This window comes from Mauremys reevesii, linkage group 1 (genome assembly GCF_016161935.1).
Source record: "Mauremys reevesii isolate NIE-2019 linkage group 1, ASM1616193v1, whole genome shotgun sequence".
Taxonomy (NCBI): domain Eukaryota; kingdom Metazoa; phylum Chordata; order Testudines; family Geoemydidae; genus Mauremys; species Mauremys reevesii.
In genome coordinates this window covers 162,652,807-162,665,476 of record NC_052623.1, presented here as the reverse complement: position 1 = coordinate 162,665,476, position 12,670 = coordinate 162,652,807, and the positions used below count along the sequence as shown (strand labels likewise).

The window sequence follows — 12,670 nt, the reverse complement described above, 5'->3', positions numbered from 1 at the left end:
TGAACTCACAACCCTGGGTTTAGCAGGCCAATGCTCAAACCACTAAGTTCAGCCACTGGGAGAGAGCAGTGGGAGCTGGCAAGCGGACAAAGTTTGCAGAAGTTCCCCAGATGGGAAGATCACACAAGATGGCGACAACGTGTTTTAGAGGCCATTTTCAGGAGCTGAGACCAGAACCAGGGAGAGGGGCTCCAGCTCAAGAGAAGGGCTCATCAGGGGCGTTAGAGAGAAGGGTCCCGCATTAGCAGAGGAAAGGTCTCGTACTGGGGGCAGTCATGCAGTGAGCATCCTGCACAGCAAGGCTATGGAGAAATGGGGGCCATGCGCAGGGGTCCATTATGGGGCACAAGGACAACAGGACAAGTGTGATGCCTTTTAGGCAGTCGCCCATCTCTTCTCAGCGCTACCTCCCAGTCTGTGTGCAGGTCTAACCATTCTGGGGAGCGGATGAACTCTTGGGCAGCAATGCCATCGTGAGTGGTCCCCTGACTCCTGGGAATCCTGGAGTTGAAGTTGTCTTGGCTGAAAATGATCTGGGTTTGCGGGGTAGGAGGACAGGGTGATTGGGTACTAGGAATGTTTCTGCTTCATCAGGCACTGGTTCTGATTTACTCCAGATTTCAAATGCAGTGGCAGCGGCCAGGATGACTGGCCACGAAGCTTCCCTCTGGCGCAGAAGGCAGCCTGAACCCATGAGTGGGGGTGTGTGTGTGTTAAGGCTGGGGGCAGGCATCAGGCTGGGGAGCAGCTGCGCCACCCTTCTGGCAAAGGCAGGAAGGGGAAGAGAGGCCACCCCCTGCAGCGAGGGTCTCTGAAAAGTGAAAAACAATGCAAATGATGAGCCTCCAAAGGGAGGTGAGCCACACCTGGCATTTGCCTCTTGCATGGACAGCCTTTTTTCCCTGATGATTCAGGCAAATTATTCTGGGGAGGCTTAGCCTCCCCAAGCCTCTTATACATGCCACCCATTATAAACATAGAGTAATTAAAGAGATGTAGTCAAAGTTGGTCACCTTCATCTCTCACCTATTCTCTTTTTCCTGGTATCTTTTTGCAAACTCTGTATCACTCTGTTAATGTGGTGGATTCTCTGCAACCCTACAGGCAGCAGTTCAAGTAAGGGGGTGAAGTGCAGAGCACTGATCCTCTCCCTTTACTGAAAGTAGAAAGAAGGTTCTCCCCTTCACACTTTCTACTGGACTTGGAGGAGATTGACTCCCCTAAAGCTCTACCTTCTCCTACCAACTCTTCACTGAGTGATGGAAAAAGGACAAATGAAGAAGACTCCTCAGTGGCGGCAGCAGCAGATGTACCTGGCCGGGGGCGGGAAGAGAAAGAGTTATGGGACTCCAGGTCTTCTTGCCACGAGGTGGAGCTCTACCAGCACCTGACAGGAATAGAAGAATTGGTGAAGCTGAAGGTCACCTATTTTTCTTCTTTCTTCTCCTGTAAGATCTCTTCCCCTGCCGATTCCCCTCCCTGCCAAGTGGGGAAGAGAGGAAAATAGGCAGAGCTTGGTGCCTTTAGTCTCCAGGAGAAAAAGGAGCTTCTCACACAAGTTTCCCAAGCCCAGCCAAAACAGAGGTGGTTGGGAGCATAAGGATTATCCCACTACATAGTTGCACCCTCTATGAGTGCACACATGCACTCACGTACGCGCACGCACCCACCATTTTTGTTTTGCTGGCTATGGACCTGATTGAAGATAAGGAATCCTGCAAAATACATTTATTCCTTTGTCCTCAGACCAAGTCCCCCCCACAGAAGATGATACCGGGCCACTTTGTTACATCATCTCCAAAGCCATGATGGCATAACACCACCACCAAAACTGATGAGCACCTTCTTCTATTTTCATCTACTTTATGAATGCCTACAAATTAATGTATGGGACTGGGAGGGGGTAGAATTTAGGGATGAGTGCAAAATTATATTATGGTTGCTGGGCGTAAGTGAGGGAAATATCTGGCTCTTGTTTAGGACACTGTTTTCAACTGTGTAATGTCCAAGAAGTGCCTATAATAAATCAGTGAGTGTTTTTTTTTCTCAAATGAAAAATGTAATAATGGGGGCTTTTAAAACAGAGTTCTGCCAACTCCAGGGTACTATAGCAGCAGCATGCAATATGAAAGCACTGTTCTATTTACAATCGCTCTCTCTCAGTTTAGGTTTCAATAGACGACGGTAAAATCCTTATCTGAGGATGTTTTTATGACAAACCAAACAAACAAAACCAAAAAGAAAACCAAAGACATTTTGTCTTAACAAAAAAATATCAGGCTGAGGTCTTGTGGTCTTGTCTTACCCTGAGAGGATGCCTAAATTGTGGTTTACCGATGCTGACAATTTGGTGTGATTGGCCATCACTGTTCAAGATAGAGTGCACTGTACTGAATTGGAGGTGCTGCTGGGAAAGTCATAATTATTTGAATCAGTAGAGTTTTATGGAGGAGTTTACACAGCCTGCCCTTATGATTTTTTAAATTTATAATGTATGCAAACAGCAAAAGGGTCCATATCCATAGGCTCTAGGAACCTTGCCATTACATCACAAAATTGCAGCAGCACAATGCAACATAGTCCAACACCAGCAGTGGCTCTAGTCAGTCCTAGCAGAACACTCACATTTACTCCACAAAATGTCTCTGTAGCATAAACCACGAGAGAAGCGTTTTGACCCTAATAATGAGGTGTTAGCAAAACTTTGAGGTTAACACAATTTGTGAGACAAAAAAAAGAAAAAAGAAAAAAAAAAGGTTTGCCCAAGAAAGAATATAATCAGAGATTATATACCAGTTACTGGATGTATTGTATGGTGCTTAATCTCCCTGCAATATAAACCCATGTACAACAATGTTTCCAGCAAAGAAGCTGAAGGAGGAAATGTGTGAGAAGTAAACAAAAAGAAGCAGCAGCACCACCTGCTGTTTTTTCTAAACCATAGACACAGTTACTTAGTAATTAACCTGTTTGAAGCATCACAATCATGACCTAAAAAATACAGGCAAGGTCTGGTTCAGTAAAATTCAAACAACCTTCTTTGAGCAACACCTACTCCCTTAGTAGTCAGTGCATTACAACCAATAGCTAGTTTAACACCAACAGCAACACACAATATCATCAAGATATTTTGGGTTTCAACACAGTGATTTTTGTAATAATGGCATTAGGGATAAAAATGTCAAAAACTGCGTAAAAGCCTAAGTCCCATTTCTAAAGGGCCAGATTTTCAAAAGTATTTAGGTGCCTGAACATGCAAACAGGCACCTAGTGTGTTTCAGAAGCATCTAGGCAGGTTAGGAGCCTATTTCCCATTGATTTCAATGGGAGGTAGGTGCATAATCTCATAGGTGCTTTTGAAAATCGCAAAAGGGTCCTGCCTGCATCTTTAGGTACCTAAATAGCTTTGAAAATTAGTCCTTAGGTTCCTAACTCACTTTTGAAAATGAGACTTGGGCACTTTTGAATATTTCCCCATAGGCCTCAGAAACAACATTTTTATTGCATCATAAACTACAAATATGTTCAAAGTACCATGGTTGATGAATACTCTCATTTAATACTCCCACACCCTTCCACTACATAGAGAAATAAATATAAAATGCAATAAATAAAGGGTATTGATAAATATGTTACATTTGTATCAGAGAGACAACAATTGATGTTTATAAAGAATAGATGTTCCCCCAGATTTTAAAATAGCTGGATTCCTTCCTGACTGAGGGAGGGAGAAAGGCATGAGATGGCTAGCCAATGTTCAATTCAGTTATCCCTTGTCACATTTTCAGTAAGTAATAATGTGCATATATAGGATGGACAAATGCTTCTGGCACAAATACACATATTCACAAGCAAATATGCTCGTTCACACATCATTACACTCATTCACAAATGAATGCCCAAGCCAGAACTGTAGGAACACAGATCCAAATGCAAGTTGGAATTAGCAAATATATTCATAAATAAATGTTTCCACAATTTGCCCAGCTGTAATTGTGTCACAGATAGCTGGCAGTTGGCCTTGTGAGAACCAACTAAAAAGCTTCAGAACCTGTGCCTTTAAAATCATTCAACCTTGGAATCCTATGATTTGAAATGATTTGTAAATTAGTGTGCTGTATTAAGCTCTAAGTACTGTCAACAAGAATATATATGAAAACAGCAACCCCTCTTAATGGAAAAAAAACATTTCAGAGAAAGGAAAAAAAGGGAGAAAATTCAATAAAAGTGTTAGGCACTAAACATCTGGAAATGTATATGGATAGATTAATAATGAACTTCTAAAGTTGTTTTGTAGAACTTACTGTGGGATAGGGGTGTGAGCAGAACACTGTGTACTTTCGGATGACACCATTTAACTTAAATGGGGGGAGCCAGGACACAAATACTGTGGATGGTGATGCTGCAGCTGCTTTAACTCCAGCAGGAGGACCTGGAACTGAAAGAGCAAAATGTATAGTTATCAAAGTGGACCAACACAATCGAAAAAGACTGACCTGTACAGTACAGCATATCTAACAAGAAAACAGCTCAGAGGTCTTAATGTACTCAAGAAATGGAAAAAAAGGGGAAGAAATCCTACCAAGAGTCAATTGCATCCAGTGAAGTATTTGCTATAATTAATATTTTATATATCATTCCCCCGCCCACAAATATTATTGAATCTTTGCAGAGATTACATATGTGAAATTATGTGCTCTACATATTTATAATATAAATGTGCATATATTTATATACCTCTATATGCACACAATTATTTATTTACAGTAAATCCTTATGTATTGCATCACAAACTACATGAAAAAACTAATTAAGGCTGCATAGTTAAACACTCAAGTCAGGAAATGTCATATTTAATTTTCTGTGTACAACATTAACCCTGCCTCCCTGTGTATTTGCATTATGAGAAAGAATTTAATTATATGCACTCATATTTCTTAAGCATACAATATATTGTATAATTTTTCTACAACTTCAGATATATAGGCATAGCCTCTTCCTATTGTGTACAATTTGTATATGTGAGAACGTCTGTAAAATATTAAACGTATATGAAAAGTACGCAATAAATTGTACTTATTACAACATGCTACAAGATCTATTTAGTGTGAAAGCCGGTTGATTTTTTTTTTTGACAGAATAGTTTTCCACTGAAAAATGCAAGTCAGTAAAAAATCTAAATGTTTTGTGGGAATGAGTCCATTTCAACAAAATTTTCTATGGGAAAAATTCAGAATATTTCATATTGATAATGTCTAAACATTTTGTTTAGATAGTGTTGAACATTTTCATTATCATTATCATTTCAACTTAGAATACATTAAATATTATTTTAAATATAGATACACCTGTAACATAAAAATTAAAACAAGATTTTCAACACTATCAAAAAGAAATGTTTTGATAGTATCAAAACAAACCATTTTGATGGTTCCAAATACATTTTTTTCTGAATTTTTGAATGGTGAATTTCAGCTTATTGTTCTGATTCTGAATTTCTTTTTAATGTTGTAATTTCCTGTGGAATGAAAATTTTCGTTGCTGATCTGGTCTTTTCAGTATCATAAAAAAATTGCTACTAAATACATACCATCTTAGGGCCTGGTTCTGCAAGCTGATCTGCATAGACCAGAGGTGAGCAAACTACGGCAGCCTGTGGGACCCTCCTGCCCGGCCCCTGAGCTCCTGGCCCAGGAGGCTAGCCCTGGCCCCTCCCCCGCTGTTCCCCCTACCCGCAGCCTCAGCTCACTGCACAGCCAGCACAATGTTCTGGGCAGCGGGGCTGCGAGATCTTGCCTGCAGCGCCAATGCAGACCCACGGCCTGACCCAGGTCTCTGTGTTGCGCGGTGGTGTGGTTGGCTCCAGCCAGGTGGCACAGGTGCCTGTCCTGGGGCTCTGGGCAGCGCGGCTGTAGCGCCGCCAGCCACAGGTGCTCCATGCAGCACGGTAAGGAGGCAGGAGCAGGGGGGTGGATAGAGGGCAGGGGAGTTTGGGGTGGTGGTCAGGGGGCGGGGCTGTGGATGGGGTTGGGACGATCACAGGGTGGGAAACAGGTGGCTGAATGGGAGCAGAGGTCCTGGGGGGACAGTCAGGAAGCAGAGGGGGGTTGGATGGGGTGGTGGTGGGCAGTCAGGCAGGGGCAGGGGTTCCGGGGGAGGTCAGGGAGAAGGGATGGTTGGATGGGGCAGAGGTCCCCGGGGGGGGGCAGTCAGGAATGACAGGAGGGGTTGGATGGGGCGGTGGGGCGCAGTCGGGGTGCAGTGTCCAGGGGACAGGGAGGGGTGGATGGGGCAGGGGTCCCAGGGAGCCCATCAGGGGACAGGGAACAGGGGGAGTCAGATAGGGGGTGGGGGCCGGGCCACGCCTGGCTGTTTAGGGAGGCACAACCTCCCCTAAATGGCCCTCTGTACAATTTTGGAAACCCGATGTGCCCCTCAGGCCAAAAAGTTTGCCCAGCCCTGGCATAGACAGAACTTTATCCCTGTCCAGATCTCACTGAAATTAATAGGCACCACATAGGTGGTAAAGTCTGCTCGCAAGGAGAAGCTAGTGAGATTGGGGCCTAAGTTTGCAGCTAAAATTAGTTTCATAGTTAAATGCCTCAGCCTTTGAAATGCATTTAAGGAAAACTTCAGTTTCTACATGTGCATAGATAAATCAGCTTTGTTGTACACTGCCACTCAGCTGCATCTAATCTTTTTCTAAACAATGTAAGAAAGCTGATTGGTAAGTACCACCAACTACAATTTTGCCTAAGATGCATACATTCAAAATACTATGGAAGCTTCCTGTAATCCAGCATTTTCTATTTATACTGTATTGAGAATGTTACTAAGAGTCCAAATGAGGAGCTCATCATTATATTCACATCAAAATCCCCCCATCCTCCCCACCAATCCTTGCTCTGAAAGGCTAATTCATTTAGTAGATTCTATCCAATCCACAATAAATAGTGATGTTTGACAGCATTCGGCTCAATATTTATATCCAGCTCATTAGAAATGCTATTTGTTACTGCTGCTGAAGAATGAAACCTGGCTCTCCTGGGTAATTACTTAGCCCAGTGGGAGATTCCTTTATGGTTAGTAATGTCTCCTGAAAATCACTGCAACTAGATAAGCGAGTTTAAAATAATTTATTGCCAAATTAGTGTTTGATCCATGGGGAGAGGTTGTGACGGGAGTGGCTCTTATCTGTCAACTGCTGAAGGATTAATTCAAAATTGATCTAGAGTTTTCCAGACACATGAAAAGCTTTACTTTTCACCGGATTCCTATATTTTCTCCGATAAGGTGCAGATATTGACAAACTTTAATTGCTAATAATTTTTCATTTTAGATATTCATTTGGAAAACCCTGAAGGATATTGCTGTGACATGTAAATCCAAGTTTGTTTTTAACTGAATGATGAAATTCAATAATCTTCTCTCTCTAGATATATATATACAAACATACATACACACATATCCGGCTTCTGCATTCAGGAAAACTACATGAGGCTGTGAAAGTGTTCTATTCTGGAGCATAGAGTGGGTTTATATAATAAAATAACTGGGATGCTTATTAAATGTGATCTCTGAATATTCTGAAGAACCTGTGTTTGGTGGTGGTATGCGCTGCTGACCTTATTACTGAGAGACATGCTCACAGTCCTACACTGGTAGCCACTGTCACCATTGCCACTCTTTTCTATGGAACTAATAGTACAGATGGGCAGGAAATGTTAGAGTTTTCAGATTTTGAATGTTTTTCTGTCCCAAAACAGAATGAAAAATTGAAATCACAAAAAAGGTTGAGAGTTGATAATCTAGAAAAAATATAGACAAAAATACAATAAAAAATACAGACAAAAATACAGTCAAAACATTTTGAAAATGTCAGAACAAGACTTTGACAATTTCAATTCTTTTTTTCAAAAATGTGTAGACAGAGAGATTGAAACCAACCCCTTCTCATTAAAAGTTTAGATTTCAAGTAACTGATACTTTCCCATGAAGACGTATTTTGTTGGAAAATTCCTGACTGACTGTGCATAATAGCTTCTGGTTATGGTAGGAAAGATAATCCCACATGTTTTCTCAAAATTGGCTAATGGCTGTAGCAATTTTAAGAGGGTGAATTCAAAGGTGATCTTTTGGTTGCAGCCTGAGAATTCCATCATTCTCACAAGCTCTTTGCGTCCTCTAATTCCTAACAATGACAAGCTAGACATGGCATGTACTATGGACTGTTGTTCAGTGACTGCCAGGGGTGAGACAGAATAAAGGTGAGTTGGGTGGAAAGAAAGACTCAACACCAAAACACTAAACATCACTTAAAGCTGTCCTTGTGATTGGACATTAGACCCCAAGCTCATTCCCTGGACAATAGGAGCATAAAAACAGCATAGAGATAGCATGTTTCCTGCCATGTAGGAAAGGGAGCACTTTGTGCTGTCCCTGTGGCTGCGTGAAAATGTGTTGAAAGGTGGGAGAGGAAAATTATACTGAGAGGACGAGGATTTAGGGAATAGAATTTACTGATGGTGGAGCGTGGGGATCCAGAGAGGCTCCAGGAGCTCTCTCACAGCAGGTGTGTAGCTGGCTATTTTTCTTCACAGTACCAGACACCCGGGAGGCAAAAGTGCCATGAATGGTACATTTGAAGGCTCTATCACCCCTGTGAGAGCAAAGCTTTGCTCTGTACACAGGATTTTCACTCTGCAGTATACAGAGCCAAGCCACTAACGATTATGTCTGGCACCCAACTCTTTTGGGTGGAAAAAAAGGCACTGCTGCCTAAACTTGTATTCCCTCTAGACAAGATGAGCAGAATGTTTTAAAATAAAAAAGAGTGAATTTGAAAAGCAAGACAGAAAGACACATGTATCCTTCTGGATCACCCGAGTCCCAAAAGCTGTAAATGGCAGCTATGCAATAATACAAAATCAGACATAGCAGATTAAGGCTGCCACAAGGCCAAATTGGGCAGTATGTACCCACATCTAAGTGTCCCTTTTTAACAGAGCCTTGAGTGAGTTAATAGCCCAGATTCACAGCTTGTGCAAATTGGTGTCGTTCCATTGAAATCAATGGAGCTGTGCTGATTTACACTAGCTGAGGATCTGGCTCAATGGGTCTATCTAATAAAGAATAGAGATTCATTGTTTTAATTAAGGTTTTATAATGTATCATTTCCAATAAAGAAATATGAAGGACATAATTCAATCCCCATGCCATCAAATATAGCTTGTGAAAATGCAGTTTAAACCCAAGGAGGGAGAGAATTAGAAAATCTATTTTAATTTTTAATGATCAGTAAAATAAATCCACGGGTGAAGAAGACACTTGGCTTATGAGTGGCTCCACTGAGAGTGAAAAGGGTAGGGTAAAATGCAATGAATTCTTAAAATAGGAAGTTTCTGCTCCACTTCTCATGGTGCCACAAGGATCTCTGAGAGGAATAATTACTTTTTCCGAAGGATCCTGGGGAGAAAAGCTATACAAAAACATTAATGATGCCACCTTAAAAGGAAGCCTCACTTCACATTCTCAGCTGGAATCTCTCATTTCCTAAGCTCAACAGCAGCTATGTCTGACCTCTGGTGTCTGAAATCAGTATTGATTATTACAAGAAATCCAAATCCAAACTCATTTTCTCTAGCCTGATTTCCTTATCACTTGGGTTACTGTTTACATTTGCTACTTGGGAAGAAAACATTTTGTCTATTTCAGGGCTGCTAAAGATATTCTAGATTTATGGACATGTATATCAGAGCTGGGAACCCATATTTAAGTGATGAATGGCCACAGTGTGCCTTTATCTATAATACTGGGACATACCAGGCCATTGATTTAAGGAAAACTTCCTACTGATGTAAAAACAAAAAAAAACCAAAAACGACATGATATAACCCAATAATAATAATAATAATAATAAAGAATTAGGAGGCTTGATGGTAAGGTAAAGACACTCAAGAATAAGTTTATTACTGAAGATTGGGATACTCTGGCCTCAATTTAAGTAGAGATGAGCGACCATAAGTAGAAGATATGAGCTCTCCAGAGCTGAACTCTCCTGAAGATGTCATATATTTACCACCAGAGTTTGTAGAAAGAGCAGCCAGCAGCATTATTCAGATGCTAACTTCCTCAAAGTTCAGGGGTGTTTGGCTCCAGCGCTTTAGTTTGGACCATTTCTAGTTTTAACCCTCTCACTATCTTAACAAAGATCTGTACCACAATGAAAATAACTGCAGTGAAGCTGGTGCAAGATATGTATATAGATAATGTCACTATTTCATATCTACATATGTTAAATGAGATTCCCTGTTGAAGAATTAAACAGTAGGGCCATTGAGCTGACTCTTGCAATATCTGAAAAATTTGGGCTTACTGATTTAGGGCCAGATACTGCTTAACACCTCTGTGGTTTTTCAGGGAGGAGGAGGGTTAAAGGAGCCCCCTTTTGAACCAGACACAATCACTGCCTCTGTGCTTTTCAGAATGCGGAGACTGCTCACTCTATGCATCCCAGGGAGCAAGACACCCAAAAGGAGTCAGGGACAGGGCTGCCCAGAGGATTCAGGGGGCCTGGGGCAAAGAAATTTCGAGGGCCCCTTCCATAAAAAAAATGGCAATACTATAGACTACTATATTCTCGTGGGGGCCCCTGCGGGGCCCGGCGCAAATTGCCCCACTTGCTCCCACCCACAGGCAGCCCTGGGAAAAATAAACCTTCTGCATCTCGGCACAAACCCAGTTTTGAGAAAACTTCTTTACAAGGTATCACTGGTTCTCAGCATCAGCTAGTACTAAAAGGCACTAAAGCTCATTAAAAGGGTTGGACAAATATTTTCCGTCAAAACTTTTTCTGGATCAAAATCTAGGGGTTTTAAAAAGCAGAAAAAAATCATGGACAATGTCTGTTTTCCTTCAAAATTTGTTGTGGTCTTTTTAATTGAAAAGCTGCAATTAGTCTGCCAAAACCTGAATATGATTTGGGGCTTCGGAAGTGTGTGGCCAAATATTTGCTGCTTGCTGTGTTTGATTGTTTAAAGAAACAATAAAAGTTAGTCCAATAAAAGATAAGCTCTTGAAAAATAAAAGATAAAGGTAAAAGATATTCCCTCACCCACCTTGTCTCTCTAAAGGAGTTAAAACATAGCTGCTTCTACTGAGCTCTGGAAGTAGAACTACATTTATGAATCATAAGACATGCTCCTGCTTTCGTGGTTAATCCGTCTTTGTTCAAAGTAATAAAAGGAACTATGTAAATATTGAAAATAAAAACAAATCTGGGAACAAAGAGCCTGAGTAAAGCTGAGTGAATAATGGAAAGAAATATACATTAAGGGCATGTGTCATAGGGTGGCTCTGCCTGGAGTGCCCTCTAGCAGCAGGCTGTGACAGAACAGGCACAACTGCCTCAGTTTACCTTCTCAGGCAGCCCAAAACCTCCATGACAGTCTCTTGCCTAACAATGTCTCTCCTTGGGACCAGTTTATTACAAAAGCATAGTTCAAACAGCACATAACAACAGTCCCCAAACAGTCCATTTATCACCCAAGTGCAGATAGTCCCTTAAAACCCCAAGACATCTAGTTCCTCAACACTTCACATATCAAACTCCCGTGTCTGCCATCACTCCTGGGCTCTTCTTCAGTTCACTCCTGTCCTTTAACCAAGTCAGCTACCCCAGACTTTCCAGCTGGGATATAATCCACTCTTCCCAGAAGGAACACCCTTCCCCCAGCCACTCTGATGGAGGGCACCACTGTTCCTCCTGTTCAGTTAACTTTTCATATCTCACACAAACCAGCAGATAGGCCTTTCCATTGCTCACCTGGCTCCAGCTCTCCACCACAGAGGTGTCAGCAGATAAACCCTACACTGCTCCCTTACCTTCAGCCCGTAGCTTTGGCTCTCTGGCTTAGAAGTCAGCAGGCAACACCCTCTCTTGCCTCCAGCCCTAGCTCACTGGTTTAGTCAGCCTGCAAACCCAACTTGCTGCTCTCCTGCTTTCAGCCTTCCCCCACAAATCTCCTACAGCTTCCTTCAAGCACCTCCAATCTTTTGGTCCCTGACAGCTCTCACCTGCCCTTTCCCTCATTAACTCCTCCAGGCAACTCCCATTTTATATGGGTCAGGTGCCCTCTTAAGGGTACGTCCACACTACCCGCCGGATCGGTGGGTAGTGATCGATCTATCGGGGATTGATTTATCATGTCTTGTCTAGAAGTGATAAATTGATCTCCGCCGCGCTCCCCATCGACTCCAGAACTTCACCAGGGCGAGACGCAGAAGAGGAGTCAATGGGGGAGCCGCGGCTGTCGATCTCACGCCGTGAGGATGGGAGGTAAGTTGAAATAAGATACATTGACTTCAGCTATGCTATTCTCATAGCTGAAGTTGCATATCTTACATCGATTCCCCCCCGCCCTCCCCAGTGTAGACCAGCCCTAAAAAGACTCAGTTAGGAGGCAGCTGATGAGTCACAGGTACGTAGCCTCTTCCTTTTTAAAGGCCTAGTGCCATCCTGCAATAGCTTGATCCTCATTTGCCGTGAGGCCCCTTGACACCACTCTGTCAGTGTAAAGTGACATTAAAATGGGGGTAAATTTCAGAACCAACCCCTTAATACTTGGTTTGATTAACTTAATGGAATTCTTCAATGAATGAAAGTCAATAG

General features: G+C 42.3%; 1 protein-coding gene across 1 annotated transcript in view; it reads right to left on the bottom strand.

The window, feature by feature from the left end:
- Positions 1-12,670, bottom strand: part of DSCAM (DS cell adhesion molecule) — a 627,413-nt gene that overhangs the window by 88,926 nt on the left and 525,817 nt on the right. Inside the window, exon 20 of the mRNA XM_039513797.1 lies at positions 4,305-4,438. Coding sequence (XP_039369731.1) covers positions 4,305-4,438 — 134 coding nt within the window. The remainder of the gene's footprint in view (positions 1-4,304; positions 4,439-12,670) is intronic.